The 15,922-nt window shown below is 44.0% G+C and overlaps 1 protein-coding gene across 7 annotated transcripts in view; it reads right to left on the bottom strand.

Annotated features, from left to right (window-relative positions):
- The window catches only part of IQSEC3 (IQ motif and Sec7 domain ArfGEF 3), a 150,176-nt gene that overhangs the window by 73,902 nt on the left and 60,352 nt on the right, over positions 1-15,922 (bottom strand). For all 7 annotated transcript variants that reach the window (XM_089671753.1, XM_089671754.1, XM_089671755.1 and 4 more), the window contains exon 2: positions 1,834-1,902. In XM_089671753.1, coding sequence (XP_089527879.1) covers positions 1,834-1,902 — 69 coding nt within the window. The remainder of the gene's footprint in view (positions 1-1,833; positions 1,903-15,922) is intronic.

Genomic DNA, 15,922 nt, shown 5'->3' with positions numbered 1-15,922 from the left:
CATCTCTCCTCTGTCTCTCCAACCTCCTGTGCTCTCTCCATCTCTCTCCCATCCCTTAAACTCTCTCCATCTCTCCTCTCTCTCTCCCACCTCATTTGCTCTCTCCATCTCTCTCCCATCTCTTACACACTCTCCATCTCTCCTCTGTCTCTCTGACCTACTGTGCACTCTCCATTTCTTTCCTCTCTCTCTCATCTCTACCACTGTCTTCCAGCTCTCTTCTGTCTTATTCACCTTTTATACCTTCTCTATCTCTCCTGTCTTTTCCACCTCTTGCACGCTCTCCATCTCTCCTCTGTCTCTCCCACCTCCTGTACACTCTCCTCTCTCTCCTCTATCTCTTTTCTTACACTCTCTCCATCTCTCTCCTCTCTTTCTCACCTCTGACACTCTCTCCATCTCTCTCCTCTCTTACGCTCTCACCATCTCTCCTCTGTCTCATCTACCTTTTATACCTTCTACCTCTCTCTTCTCCACACTCTCTAAATCTCTCTCCTACCTCCTGTGTTCTCTCCATCTCTCTCCTCTCTTACACTCTCTTCATCTCTCACACTCTCTTCATCTCTCCTGTCTTTTCCACCTCCTGCACTCTCTCCATCTCTCTCCACTCTCATCTTGTACACTCTCTCCATCTCTCCTCTGTCTTTTCCACCTCTTACACTCTATCCATCTCTCCTCTGTCTTTTCCACCTCTTACACTCTCTCCATCTCTCCTCTGTCTTTTCAGCCTCTTACACTCTCTCCATCTCTCTCCTCTCTCATCTTATACACTCTCTCCATCTCTTCTCTGTCTTCTACACCACTTACACTCTCCATCTTTTATACCTTCTCCATTTCTCCTCTGTCTTTCTCAACTCTTGCACTCTATTCACCTCTCCTACGTCCTGCACTAACTCAATCTCTCTCCCCTGTCTATCATCTCTTACACTCTATTCATCGCTCCTCTGTCTCATCCACCTTTTATACCTTCTCCATCTCTGTTCTCTCCCACCTCCTGCACTGTCTTCATCTCCTCTCTGCCTCTCTCACCTCCTGCACTCTCTAGATCAGTCCTTCACCTATCCCATCTCCTGCACTCTCTCCATTCCTCCTCTGTCTCTTCTATGTATTACACTCACTCCAACTCTCCTTTGTCTCTTCCACATCCTGCGCTCTCTGCATCTCCCCTCTGCCTTCACCACTTTCTCCATTACTATTTTGCATTCTCTCCACCCCACCGCTGTCTCCCCCATCTCCTGCACTCTTTCCATCTCTCCTCAGTCCCCTCCACCTCCTGTACTCCCTTCATCACTCCCCCGCTCTATAATGCAGCAGTTTTGAAAATTAAGCAAGCACTGTTCAAGCATCTTGAAAGAAATACAAAGACATAATTCCAGGTTTTATCCTAAAATGGATTTTATTGCAGCAAAGCTTACCTAAGCCCACTGTTTAGCACAATTTAGCCGGTACGCAGCCTGTATGGTAGTACGGTTACGAAGGTTACACAACAAAATTGCCGGAATTGATATAGATGAATTACAATTCTTTTGCAAAACACATTTCTCAACACACAATGGCAAACGGACAGATGGAATCTAAGGTTCACTGATATCTGGGGTCCAAAAATAAAAAAGTGCACCCATGTACTATAACAGTTCAGGATAACAACTGCAGCAAAATGATTTTATACAGATAATTCTCATGATGGATCGCAGAAGCTGCATAGTACGTATTTATCACAAATGCAAGGGCAACATATTTACTGTTAGGTGGCCCGGATTACCCCCAATAATTAATTACTGAACAAATCCCAAAGCTTAACTTTTCTACAGTCCATTGAAGATGTGGTCTTACCTGGGTGGAGAAGGTTTCTGCTCCGCATCAGCAACAGGGCAGCAGAACTGGTGCAAAACCGTCTCATTCCTAAAAAAAAGATATAACATTTTTTTAATACCACTCATAACATTAGTCGTCATACAACCAGTTACATATTTAGCATTGTAACCCCAATTAGATCAACTCCATTTTTTTAGTGAGGTTATTCTATTATATGGGTGGTGTTGGGGACTGCTCCTTTCTCTAACTCTTCCCTCCTGAAATACTCTGCACTACTGGAGGACTCTGCTCCTTCCTCTAACTATCCCCTCTTAAAATACTCTGCACTGTTGGAGGTCTCTGCTTCTTCCTCTAACTCTCCTCTCCTTAAACACTGCACTACTGGAGGACTCTGCTTCTTCCTCTAACTATCCCCTCCTGAAATACTCTGCACTGTTGGAGGTCTCTGCTCCTTCCTCTAACTCTCCTCTCCTTAAACACTGCACTACTGGAGGACTCTGCTCCTTCCTCTAACTATCCCCTCTTAAAATACACTGCACTGTTGGAGGTCTCTGCTCCTTCCTCTAACTCTCCTCTCCTTAAACACTGCACTACTGGAGGACTCTGCTTCTTCCTCTAACTATCCCCTCCTGAAATACTCTGCACTGTTGGAGGTCTCTGCTCCTTCCTCTAACTCTCCTCTCCTTAAACACTGCACTACTGGAGGACTCTGCTCCTTCCTCTAACTATCCCCTCCTTAAACACTCCGCACTGTTGGAGGTCTCTGCTCTTTACTCTAACTCTCCTCTCCTGAAATAGTCTGCACTGCTGGATGACTCTGCTCCTTCATCTAACTACAGTGAAGGAAATGCGTATTTGATCCTGTGCTGATTTTGAATGTTTGCTCACTCACAAAGAAATGATCAGTCTAAAAATCGAATGGTAGCAAAAAATTCAAAAGAAATGCATGTCTAACAAATGATGCACTGATTTGCATGTTCATGAGGGAAATAAGTATTTGATCCCTTCACAAAACATGACTTAGTATTTGGTGGCAAATCCCTTGTTGGAAATCTCAGAGGTCAGGCGTTTCCTGTAGTTGGCCACCAGGTTTGCACACATCTCAGGAGGGATTTTGGCCCACTCCTCTTGGCAGATCCTCTCCAAGTCATTAAAGTGGAGCTCCAGTACCCCTAAAAAGTTTTTGTTTAAAGCAGATCCACAATGACCTTACAAATAGCATTTACAATTGGAATAATTCAATATTAAAAACATTGTAATTATTTATAAAATCATAAACATTTACCAGGATATCAGAAGCAGGCAGGCGCCATGAAGGCTGTAGGCATCTGAAGCCCGCAGGTATTTATTTCCTGGAATCGTGCTGCTGGCTATCCCAGCATGCACCACTTGTTCTTGCGCATCTGCAGTACAGACACTGCTCAGCGTGACATGTGCAGTACAGGTTGCCATAACAATGGTTGAAACACCTCCCATTCACATTATTTCCGATTTCCAAGTCCCGCGATTACAGGAAACCAAAGGACTCCTGGGATACAGGAAACGACATCCCAGGAGACCTTGCAGATCGCCTTACGACGTCGTCACCTAGGTGGTCGGGACTGGAACTGCAGGCTTGCAGTGGATTAAAAGGTATGTATAATATTAAAAAAAAATATCCAGCTTGTGCTTTATTTCACAGGGACTACATAATAAGGTAAAGTATTAAAAATGGATGGAACTCCGCTTTAAGGTTCGGTGGCTGATGTTTGACAACTTGAACTTTCAGCTCCCTCCACAGATTTTCAATTAGATTAAGGTCTGGAGACTGGCTAGGCCACTCCAGGACCTTAATGTGCTTCTTCTTGAGCCACTCCTTTGTTGCCTTGGCCGTGTGTTTTGCGTCATTGTCATGCTGGAGCACACATCCAGGACCCATTTTCAATGCCCTGGCTGAGGGAAGAAGGTTCTCACCCAAGATTTGAAAGTACATTGCCCCGTCCCTAGTCCCTTTGATGCGGTGCAGTTGTCCTGTCCCCTTAGCAGAAATACACCCCCAAAGCAGAATGTTTCCACCACCATGTTTGACAGTTGGGATGGTGTTATTGGGGTCATAGGCAGCATTCCTCCTCCTCCAAACATGGAGAGTTGAGTTGATGCCAAAGAGCTCGATTTTGGTCTCATCTGACCACAACACTTTCAACCAGTCCTCCTCTGCATCATTCAGATGTTCAGTGGCAAACTTCAGATGGGCCTGGACATGTGCTTTCTTGAGCAGAGGGACCTTGCGGGCACTGCAGGATTTCGATCCTTGTCAGCGTAGTGTGTTACCAATTGTTTTCTTGGGACTGTGGTCCCAGCTGCCTGGAGATCATTGACAAGATCCTCACGTGTAGTTCTGGGATGATTCCTCACTGTTCTCATGATCATTGACACTCCACGAGGTGAGATCTTGCATGGTGCACCAGACCTAGGAAGACTGACAGTTGTTTTGCGTTTCCTCCATTTGTGAATGATTGCACCAACTGTTGTCACCTTCTCACCAAGCTGCTTGGCGATACTTTGGTAGCCCAGTCCAGCCTTGTGTAGGTCTACAATCTTGTCCCTGACATCCTTGGACAGCTCTTTGGTCTTTGCCATGGTGGAGAGTTTGGAATCTGATTGTTTGATTGCTCCTGTGGACAGGTGTCTTTTATACAGGTAACAAAATGAATGAGATTAGCAGCACTCCCTTTAAGAGACTCAGCTTGTTACCTGTATAAAAGACACCTGGTAGCCAGAAATCCTGCTGAATGATAGGGGATCAAATACTTATTTCCCTCATGAACATGCAAATCAGTGCATAATTTGTTAGACATGCATTTCTTTTGAATTTGTTGTTGCTATTCTGTCTCTCAGTGTTGCAATACACCTACCATTCGATTTTTAGACTGATCATTTCTTTGTGAGTGGGCAAACATTCAAAATCAGCAGGGGATCAAATACTTATTTTCTTCACTGTATCTTCTCCTGAAATACTCTTTTCTGCTGAAGAAGTGCTCCTTCCTCTATCTAAAGCTGACCATAGATGGATTGAATTTTGGCCAGTTCAGCACCATCCCCGGGCTGCTTAACTCTCCTCTGCACTGCTGGATGATTCTCTTCCTTCTTCTAACTCTCTTCTCCTGAAATTCTCTGCATTGCTGGAAGACTCTGCTACTATTACTAATAAATATTTATATAGCTCTGACATATTCCACAGTTCTGTATAGAACCTGCAGGTATTTATTTGTGTTGCAGACTCCAGTGAGCTGCTTGGAAATGAGCCCACAACCCCGCACTGCAAGGCAACAGTGATAACAAGTTCCTGTTCAGAAAAAGGGACCCAGAGAAGGGGTGGATGCTACGAGCGCAGTGTGCAGGTTACAGATTGCATGCTCCCCCACCATGAAGGAGAAGGTCACAGGGTGACGGAGTTCCATTAGTGTAATGATAGTGAACAGGGCAGTGTGAGCTCATGTTGTCCGTCTCCTCTGTCCTCCCATCTGCACCCTGCTCTGTAATTAAGTCCAATTTCTGTAACTCTGATTCTAATGAATAAATTACACCTCTCAGCACAAGAGCAGCTCTTCATCTAGATACTTTAGTACCGTCACCTTCTGTGCTGCCACCATGCCCAGTGCTCGCAGCTGTACTGTGACTCTATAACTAACACTCAGGGCTGTATGCTGACCCTATATTTGATGAACTGATACCTTATACCAGCCCCCAGTATTACACTGTCACCCCTTAACACCCTGGTACCCGGGGGGTGGCACATGTGGCTGTTAGCTCTTATTGCGAAGCCATGGAGCCCCTGCACACAGTATTTATGTTATGGTCCTTACTCACGCCAATTATTACAGAAAAGTACTCTTTACACTGGGTTCTAATAGTTAAATGTGTTGATTTATTTCTTTCCCACCATAGTCATTTTTTTCTGTGCTGTCCATTACCTTCATCTTTTTATGTTTCTTTTTTATCTGATCTTTTATAACAGATTTTGCTGAGAGAATATCAAATGTTGAACAATTCATTTTTAAGGAGGCTGTAGCACAAAGGTGAAAGATTTGGTTTGTAAAGGGACTGTAATAGCAGTGATCTCCAGCAGTCTCATGGAACATGTATCCTTTTTATGATTCTAATAAATCCTGTCCCCAAACTCCAACCACACCATGGGCAGTCCCTAACCATCTCTTGTAGCATGTGTGCAGTCTCTGATCGTCTCTTGAAACATATCTGTAGTCTCTGACCATCTCTTGTAGCATGTCTGCAGTCTCTAACAACCTCCTATGGCATGAGCCATCTCTAACCATTTCTATAGGCCTGCAGTCTCTGATCGTCTCTTGTAACATGTCTGTAGTCTCTGACCATCTCTTGTAGCATGTCTGCAGTCTCTAACAACCTCCTATGGCATGAGCCATCTCTAACCATTTCTATAGGCCTGCAGTCTCTGATTGTCTCTTGTAACATGTCTGTAGTCTCTGACCATCTCTTGTAGCATGTCTGCAGTCTCTAACAACCTCCTATGGCATGAGCCATCTCTAACCATTTCTATAGGCCTGCAGTCTCTGATCGTCTCTTGTAACATGTCTGTAGTCTCTGACCATCTCTTGTAGAATGCTCATAGTCCCTGATCATCTCTTCTGGCATGTCCTTCATCTCTGACCACCTCTTGTAGCATGTCCTTGATCTCTGACCATCTCTTGTGGCATGTCCTTGATCTTTGACTACCTCTTATGGCATGTCCTTGATCTCTGACCACCTCTTGTGGCATGTCCTTGATCTCTGACCATCTCTTGTGGCATGTCCTTCATCTTTGACCACCTCTTGTGGCATGTCCTTGATCTCTGACCATCTCTTGTGGCATGACCTTGATCTCTGACCACCTCTTATGGCATGTCCTTGATCTCTGACCATCTCTTGTATCATGTCCTTGATTTCTGGCCATCTCTTGTATCATGTCCTTGATCTCTGACCATCTCTTGTATCATGTCCTTGATTTCTGGCCATCTCTTGTATCATGTCCTTGATCTCTGACCATCTCTTGTGTCATGTCCTTGATTTCTGGCCATCTCTTGTGGCATGTCCTTGGTCTTTTAGTATCTCTTGTTGCATGTCTGTGGTCTTTCACCAGCTCTATCAACATGCATGCCCATAGTCTCTGACCATCTACTGTTACATGTTTGTTGTCTCTGACAGTTTCTGTAGCATTATATTCATTTTCAGCATTGTGGTGATGTCAGGGCCCACATTTGAGGCCCCTTTATATCAATCAAGTTGACCACCCTTGTTAACAGCCAGTGATATTGCACTATTAACCTTGTAGTATAGATGCATCACTGAACTCAGCAGAACAGAATATTGGGATTTAGGAAGCCTCGGAGCTATTTCTGTGCTATCTGTCTGCAGCCAGCAACACACAGCAAGTCCCAGTACTGAGTCTGCATTCTACTTTACCAATCCTCAGTCAGCATCACTGAACAGCCAGCATCACAGAGTCAGCACCATGGAGATTATACCGGATAAAAAACTGGCAGCTCAAACTGTCTGTGATTACCTAACAGAAAAATACTGTGCCAAAGGAAAAGCAAGAGAGTAGGTCATATGCTGAAAAAGACAGACAAACCATTTTTAAAGTCGGTCCACCCTAAAGTGATATTTTACCTACTGTATAGGTGGAGGCCGGTGGACTGGGCCAGCCTGTGACTTCTTGGGTACTCCAGCAGTGCGATCTCCCTGCCATAATTCCTGATTCTGCTCCTGTCCACCTGGGAATTTTGAGTGTTTCAGACCAAATGTGTGTTTTCCATTTCATCCTCATACAATGTCCATAATACAATAGAAATAATCAGCAGGGGTGGTAGGAATCCCTAATAATGGGTAGAGTAGGTGTGCAGACCCAGGAACGTAGTGTATGGATGGTGAGAACTCCTCATAAATAGAAACAGCAGCTGTGCAGACTCGGGAACTCAGCACAGGGATGGTGGGAATCCCTCATAATGGTCACAGCAAGTGTTCAGACCTAGGAACTCAGCATAGGGATGTTGGGAATCCCTCATAATGGACACAGCAAGTGTTCAGACCTAGGAACTCAGCACAGGGATGTTGGGAATCCCTCATAATGGACACAGCAAGTGTTCAGACCTAGGAACTCAGCAAAGGGATGGTGGGAATCCCACATAATGACCACAGCAAGTGTTCAGACCTAGGAACTCAGCAAAGGGATGGTGGGAATCCCTCATAATGGACACAGCAAGTGTTCAGACCTAGGAACTCAGCATAGGGATGTTGGGAATCCCTCATAATGGACACAGCAAGTGTTCAGACCTAGGAACTCAGCAAAGGGATGGTGGGAATCCCACATAATGACCACAGCAAGTGTTCAGACCTAGGAACTCAGCAAAGGGATGGTGGGAATCCCTCATAATGGACACAGCAAGTGTTCAGACCTAGGAACTCAGCAAAGGGATGGTGGGAATCCCACATAATGACCACAGCAAGTGTTCAGACCTAGGAACTCAGCACAGGGATGGTGGGGATCCCTCATAATGGTCACAGCAAGTGTTCAGACCTAGGAACTCAGCACAGGGATGTTGGGAATCCCTCATAATGGACACAGCAAATGTTCAGACCTAGGAACTCAGCACAGGGATGTTGGGAACCCCTCATAATGGACACAGCAAGTGTTCAGACCTAGGAACTCAGCAAAGGGATGGTGGGAATCCCACATAATGACCACAGCAAGTGATTAGACCTAGGAACTCAGCACAGGGATGGTGGGAATCCCTTATAATGGACACAGCAAGTGTTCAGACCTAGGAACTCAGCACAGGGATGGTGGGAATCCCTCATAATTGCCACAGCAAGTGTTCAGACCTAGGAACTCAGCAAAGGGATGAACACTTGGTTGGGAACTCCTCAGGGATGGTGGGAACTCCTCATAAACAGAAACAGCAGGTGAACAGACTCAGGAACATAGTGCAGAGTTAGTGGGAACCCCTTATAATGGGCACAGCAGGTGTTCAGACCTAGGAACTCAGCACAGGGATGGTGGGAATCCCTCATAATGGCCACAGCAAGTGTGCAGACCCAGGAACTTAGTGTATGGATGGTGAGAACCCCTCATAAATAGAAACAGCAGATGTGCAGACTCAGCACAGGGATGGTAGGAATCCCTCATAATTGCCACAGCAAGTGTTCAGACCTAGGAACTCAGCACATGGATGTTGGGAATCCCTCATAATGGACACAGCAAGTGTTCAGACCTAGGAACTCAGCACATGGATGGTGGGAAGCCCTCATAATGGCCACAGCAAGTGTTCAAACCTAGGAACTCAGCAAAGGGATGGTGGGAACCCCTCATAAACAGAAACAGCAGGTGTACAGACTCAGGAACACAGTGCAGAGTTGGTGAGAACCCCTCATAATGGACACAGCAGATGTTCAGACCTAGGAAATCAGCACAGGGATGGTGGGAACTGCTCATAATGGCCACAGCAAGTGTTCAGACCTAGGAACACAGCACAGGGATGGTGGGAATCCATCATAATTGCCACAGTAAGTGTTCAGACCTAGGAACTCAGCACAGGGATGGTGGGAACTCCTCATAATGGAGTGCCCATCACAAAGGGCACAGCAAGCATGCAATTCTGGGAACTCTTCACAAGGATGTCGGGAACCCCTAAAAATAGTCATAGCAGGTGTTTAGACCTAGGAACTCAGCACAGGGATGGTCAGAATCCCTCATAATGGGCACAGCAGGTGTTCAGACCTAGGAACTCAGCACAGGGATGGTGGGAACTCCTCATAATGGAGTGCCCATCACAAAGGGCACAGCAAGCATGCAATTCTGGGAACTCTTCACAAGGATGTCGGGAACCCCTAAAAATAGTCATAGCAGGTGTTTAGACCTAGGAACTCAGCACAGGGATGGTCAGAATCCCTCATAATGGGCACAGCAGGTGTTCAGACCTAGGAACTCAGCACAGGGATGGTGGGAACTCCTCATAATGGAGTGTCCATCACAATGGGCACAGCAGGTGTGCAATTCTGGGAACTCTTCACAAGGATGTCGGGAACCCCTAAAAATAGTCACAGCAGGTGTTTAGACCTGGGAACTCAATGCGGAGATGTTAGGAGCCCCTCATAATAAGCACAACGGCAGTACAAACCTGGGATTTCAGCTCAGAGATCGCACCAATACAGTCCATAAGAGACAGAAGAAACTGTCAAGGAGTTTAATTCTCCAGCATCCGCTAAAAATGGAAATACCAGGTTTGGGTGGGCTGACTTATTTCAGCCAGTTATAAACTGGATGCAAAGCCATACTTTTTGCTGTGACTGATTGCACTCTTTTCCCTAACTAGTCTTCACTGAAGTTCATTCCCTGGCCTTTTCAGTGCAAGACACTTCTAACATTCCAGTAGGCTGAATATTTGTGGCCTTTTTTAGATATTCTTTCTAAAGAAACTTGACGTTTTCATAACGCTGGTAATATTAGCTGTGTAAACATTAAAAACGTGAGTTTTTCAGCTTTTTGTAGCATTTTTGCATCAGCATTTAGAGGCGTTTTGCTGCGTTTAGCAGCGTTTTTCTGCATTCACGTTTTTAGAAATTGTTAGTGGGTTTTTTTACCCCCCAAAATTTTTTGTTGGTCAAAAAAAATCAAAAAACGCTGGTTTGCGGCGTTTTAATGCGTTTTTCAGAGTTAGAGCATTTTTACAGCTTAAAAGCTCCTCTAGAAACTCACTAGTTCTGTTTTTTTTTCCAGCAAAAAAACGTCCCTGCCAAAAAACAGTCCATGTGTGCATGGAATAGGAAGAAGGGTCAGCCACACACCGGAGGATAGATGAATATAGTGTGTATGTACTGATCCATAGGACACACAAAACACCAGGACATAAATATAGGACTTGTATTCATGTCCTGGTGTTTTGTGTGTCCTATGGATCAATACATACACACTGTATTCATCTATCCTCCTGTGTGTGGCTGACCCTTCTTCTATTGCGTCCTGTGGTGGCGAGCCAGAGCGTGCACCTGTTGTGGATTGATCTGGATTGTATGCCTGAGCGGTATACCTCTGTTCTTTGGACTATATGTGCATGGACACATAGGATAACATGCTGGGGGGGGGTTTACTATCTGTAGAAAAAAAACGCAGCTGTAAAAACATCAAGTGTGCATGAGGGCTAAAAACGCTCTAACACTGAAAAACGCAGTAAAATGCGGCAAACCAGTGTTTTTGGGCTTTTTTTGAGCAAACAAATTTTTTTTGTGTAAAAAAATTTCTAAAATACGCAAACACAGAAAAACACGGCTAAACGTTAATGGAAAAACACTAAAAAACACTGAATGCTACTTTACACAGCTAACTCGACCAGCGTCATTAAAGCGCCCAGTGTGCATGGAGCCTCATTGTTTGGATGATAATCTGTTCAGACGTTCTGTTTGTTGGATGAATGCAGGACACATTTTAAGTGAAATGGACATTCATAAACTAGTAAAGATAATTTTACATTATATGTGTTTTTCTTGCAAATCTAAAGACTTTTTTTTTGTTTTCTTTAGATTAAAGTGTAGCTCCAGGCAACTTTTTTTCAAGTTGGATAGAGTATTGAAGAGTTATGTTTTTATTAAGAAGGTCTCTTTGGGTGCCAATTGTCCAAAAAAATAGATGATTGTGTGCGCAATCTAATCCAAATATTTACAGTATATGGTACCATAAACCAGAGATCTGGGAACACAGGCATGAATATCATAAAATACAGCTTGAAAAGTATAACTAGAAGCAAAACTTTTTTTGTTTTGTTTTGGACAGGGTGGATAAGGATTAGAACCCCTGTCAGTTTTTATTGCTGTCTGTGTCAAGGGAGATTCACGCTTTATTTGTCCTGTTTACCAATATCATTGAAAGCAAAAGCAAAAGAATCCAAATTTTAGGTTGTCACCAGAACAGGGAAATCTTTCAATGAGGACACTAGCTCTGGTGACAATCAGGGATTCCCCCACTTTGGAAAGATCTGCTCTCACTTCCCATTTTGGCTACACAACAGGAAGTGAAGAGAAATCGATGCAACGTGAGAAAGTTTTGCCTTTAGTTCTACTTCACTGACAAATGTTAAAAAAAAGTATAACTAGAAACAAAACTTTTCTTGTTTTGTTTTGGACAGGGTGGAGAAGGATTGGAACCCCTGTCAGTTTTTACTGCTGTCTGTGTCAAGGGAGATTCACCCTCTATTTGTCCTGTTTACTAATATCACCGAAAGCGAAAGCAAAAGAATCCAAATTTTGGGTTGTCACCAGAACAGGGAAATCTTTCAATGGGGACACTAGTTCTGATGACAATCAGGGATTCCCTCACTTTGGAAAGATCTGCTCTCACTTCCCATTTTGGCTACAGGACAGGAAGTGAAAAGAAATCGATCCAACGTGAGAAAGTTTTGCCTTTAGTTCTACTTTACTGACAAATGTAACAAAAAACACTAAAGACATACAAATTAAAAAAATGTTCTGGGGCCCTAGCGATATATTAGAAATGAGAAAAATCACAAATGGCAATATATCACAATCCCTTTCATTGCACTCCTTTCTGGCCTAGGATACCACATGGGACATATAAACGAGAGTCTACTTTACTATGAAGCATAAGATCTTGAAACCTTGAGCAAGACGATACCACTCCGTACAAATGTCTGCACTGTATTTGGCTTCATCATGACCATATGAATTACAGTATCTTCCTGTTGCAGACATCCGTGCAATCAAACATGGTGAATCGATTGACCTCGCTGTGAATGACATTCTTGGTATATGCACTTTACATGGAATCACTATATAAGCACTATGATTCTGTAATCTGAGGAATAGAGCAGATTTTACAGTTTATTGGGACTCATTTTATATTGCAGTGACAATTGACAGTTGGAAGAATTATTCACTTTATGAATACTGACATTTTGTGTTTGTAACATCATATCAGGATACCACATCTGAATCTTAATGCAAATGTTTGGGATTTATATTTGGTTTTGTGGTGGGGCTATGTCAAAGACCCTACACTGCAACCTTCTTCAGCAATTAAAAGTGTGATTTTGATTTATGGACTATCTAGTTATAACAAGATCTTATTCTTCAGCAATTAAAAGTGTGATTTTGATTTATGGACTATCTAGCTATAACAAGATCTTAAGCTTCAGTACAGTAGACCCTATTATATGTATCCCATGTGGGATCTGATGCTGGAAAGGAGTGCAATAGAAGGGGATTTTTAAAATATTTTGCTGTTTGTGATTTCTCTAATTGCTAATGTATCACTGGGGTCCTCGAGTATTTATCTGTTTATTTGACTGTCTTTGGCTTTTTGTCTATTTCTTTAACATTTCCAATTAAAAGCTATTTTTGATATTTGTGATTGAGTTCCCAGATCTCAAGGTTATGGTACCTTATGAGCAGGGAAAGATTAGAACCTCAGATTTTAGGGTCAGTTCACAAGAATTGCACAGTTATGCGATCCGAGTTCTTGTGCGTTCCCCTACAGTGCAATGTGGCAGTCCATTTACACTCTCTGGCCACTTTATTAGATACACCTGTTCAATAGGAAAAAAAAGTAAAGAAGGGGCGCACTCTCCTTGTGCATTACCGTGATAAAAGAAATTTATTAAACATGAAGCTAGGAACCAATGTGACAGTCCGAGCAAGCACTAATTCTGGCAGCAGGGTGTTCTAACGCGTTTCAGAGCTCAGGGAGTACATCTCCCGAAACGTGTTAGAAACCCTGCTGGCAGAATTACTGTTTGCTTGGACTGTCACATTGGTTCCTAGCTTGTTTTATGCATCTTGGTTTATGAGTATACACTTTTGTCATTTTTACTAAATTTCTTTTTATCACGGTAATGCACGAGGAGAGTGTGCCCCTTCTTTGCATTTTGCAGTAAAATCAAGATTCCCTGATCTTCAGAGGGCTGCAACTCAGCTAGTGACTGTTAGGCTGGCTATACATGGGTAAAATTTCTACCGGTTTTTTTTTCCGAAGTTCGGACCTAAGAATAATCGGCCGATTTTCGCTCTGTTAGTGGGTCAATGGCACCGGACGATTTTCGTGGTTGCTCCCCTTTTTAGTGATCAGGCATGTTGGAAAGTTTGTGAAAAACGACCAATTTTCGACTCAAAGAGAGTCAAATCGTACGATCATTTTTTTGAAAAGAATATGCGCATGAGCCGTGACTTGGAAGGAACAGAAGTTTCGCCTTTTATATGGGGTGAACTTTATTACTTGGTAGACTGATTTTCGAAATCATTGATGGCACCATTGGATTACCGAGTGAGTGATGTTTTCGATTTTCGGATGAAAAATCGGTCAGAATTCGAACTATGTATGGCCTGCATTACTGTGGTCCTGGGATGCTCATGGACTTGAGCGCTTGTGTTGTGTTTTTTCTTTCTACACCTGTTCAATTGCTTGGTAACACAAATTGCTAATTAGCAAATCACATGGCAGAACTCAATGCATTTAGGTATCTTGACGTGGTGTGGACGACTTGCTGAAGTTCAAACTGAGCATCAGAATGGGGAAGAAAGGGGATTTCAATGACTTTGAATGTGGTATAGTTGTTGGTGCTAGACGTGCTGGTCTGAGTATGTTAAAAACTGCTTATCTACTGGGATTTTCACGCACAACCATCTCTAGGGTTTACAGGGAATTGTCCGAAAAAGAGAAAATATCCAGTGAGCGGCAGTTGTGTGGATTAAAATGCCTTGTTGATGTCAGAGGTAAGAAGAGAATGGGAAGGCTGGTTGCTGCGACATTCAGATGGTAGGGACAGAATGTGCCGGAAAACTCTTGATGCACACTTGCGATCGGGAGATAAGCAATCATGTGATTGCCAATCACAGCGGTCACATGATGCCCACCTCCGCCTCCCAGCATTTAGAATCTCTTAAAGGGCCGGGAGGTGGTGGCAGGTAGGGGTTAAGATAAGAAGCATGATATGAATGGGATTGCCTACACGGGGATGCATGGAACACCTGTGCATCCCTGTGTAAACACAGCCCTCAAATAGACATACGCTGTAGTCAGAGGCGTCCCTAGGGTTGGTGTCACCGGTGCGGTAACACTTGGTGACACTCCCTCCGACGATCCCCGCAGAATGGATCGGATCTGTGGATTGAGCATAATGGATCGGACTCTGATTTATTATGCTCCCCAATCCGCAGATCCGTTCCATCCTGCGGGGATCGTCGGCTCTCTTTACAACTTACCTTTTCGTGGAGCGGGTCCGGTGTCACCCTGTATAGGTTGCATGCCGACGATCCTCACAGGATGGCTCAAATCTGCGGACTGAGCATAATGGATCAGAATCCGATCCATTATGTTCCCCAATCCGCAGATCCGTTCCATCCTGCGGGGATCGTCAGCTCTCTTTACAACTTACCTTTTCGTGGAGCGGGTCCGGTGTCACCCCGTATAGGTTGCATGTCGACGATCCCTGCAGGATGGCTCGGATCTGCGGACTGAGCATAATGGATCGGAGTCCGATTCATTATGCTCCCCAATCCGCAGATCTGATCTACCCCCTGTGGTAGGAGCACCCCCCGCACCTGCCTCGGGACGCCACTGGCTGTAGTACACAACAAGGCCTCAAGCAGCTCATGCAGAAAATCATCACATGCATTTCAGGTTCTCAATTAAAATGGATTCTTTTAGGCAACACAATATAAAATGTAAACAAAACAGGTCTTTAACAAGAAAAACAGGATACATCGACCGTTCTTCCATCAAAATGGTGCCAAGAATTCTCCTGAGAGACAAAAATGGAGGCTGTCAAGTAAATCCTGATACCAGAGCCCCTCTCTTAAGATAAGAAACGTTGGAGGTTAAAATGGAAACCACATCAATTGACCCGGCTCGGATAAAGAGGTCACGCAGACATGAGACAGGTGCCGTTTGATTGTCGACGTGACCCGAGGAATGAACGCAACGAACCAATACAATATATTGGATGAGGGCCCTGTTGCCGTGGCGACCAGATGTACAATGTCATTATTCATACACAGAGCCTCGGGATCTGCGCAGATGCATTGTGCTGTGCTGGGAATCATATATATG

This window comes from Staurois parvus, unplaced genomic scaffold (genome assembly GCF_062004578.1).
Source record: "Staurois parvus isolate SC_StPar_1 unplaced genomic scaffold, SC_StPar_1.0 ptg000114l, whole genome shotgun sequence".
Taxonomy (NCBI): Eukaryota; Metazoa; Chordata; class Amphibia; order Anura; family Ranidae; genus Staurois; species Staurois parvus.
This window is presented reverse-complemented; position numbering and strand designations above follow the sequence as displayed.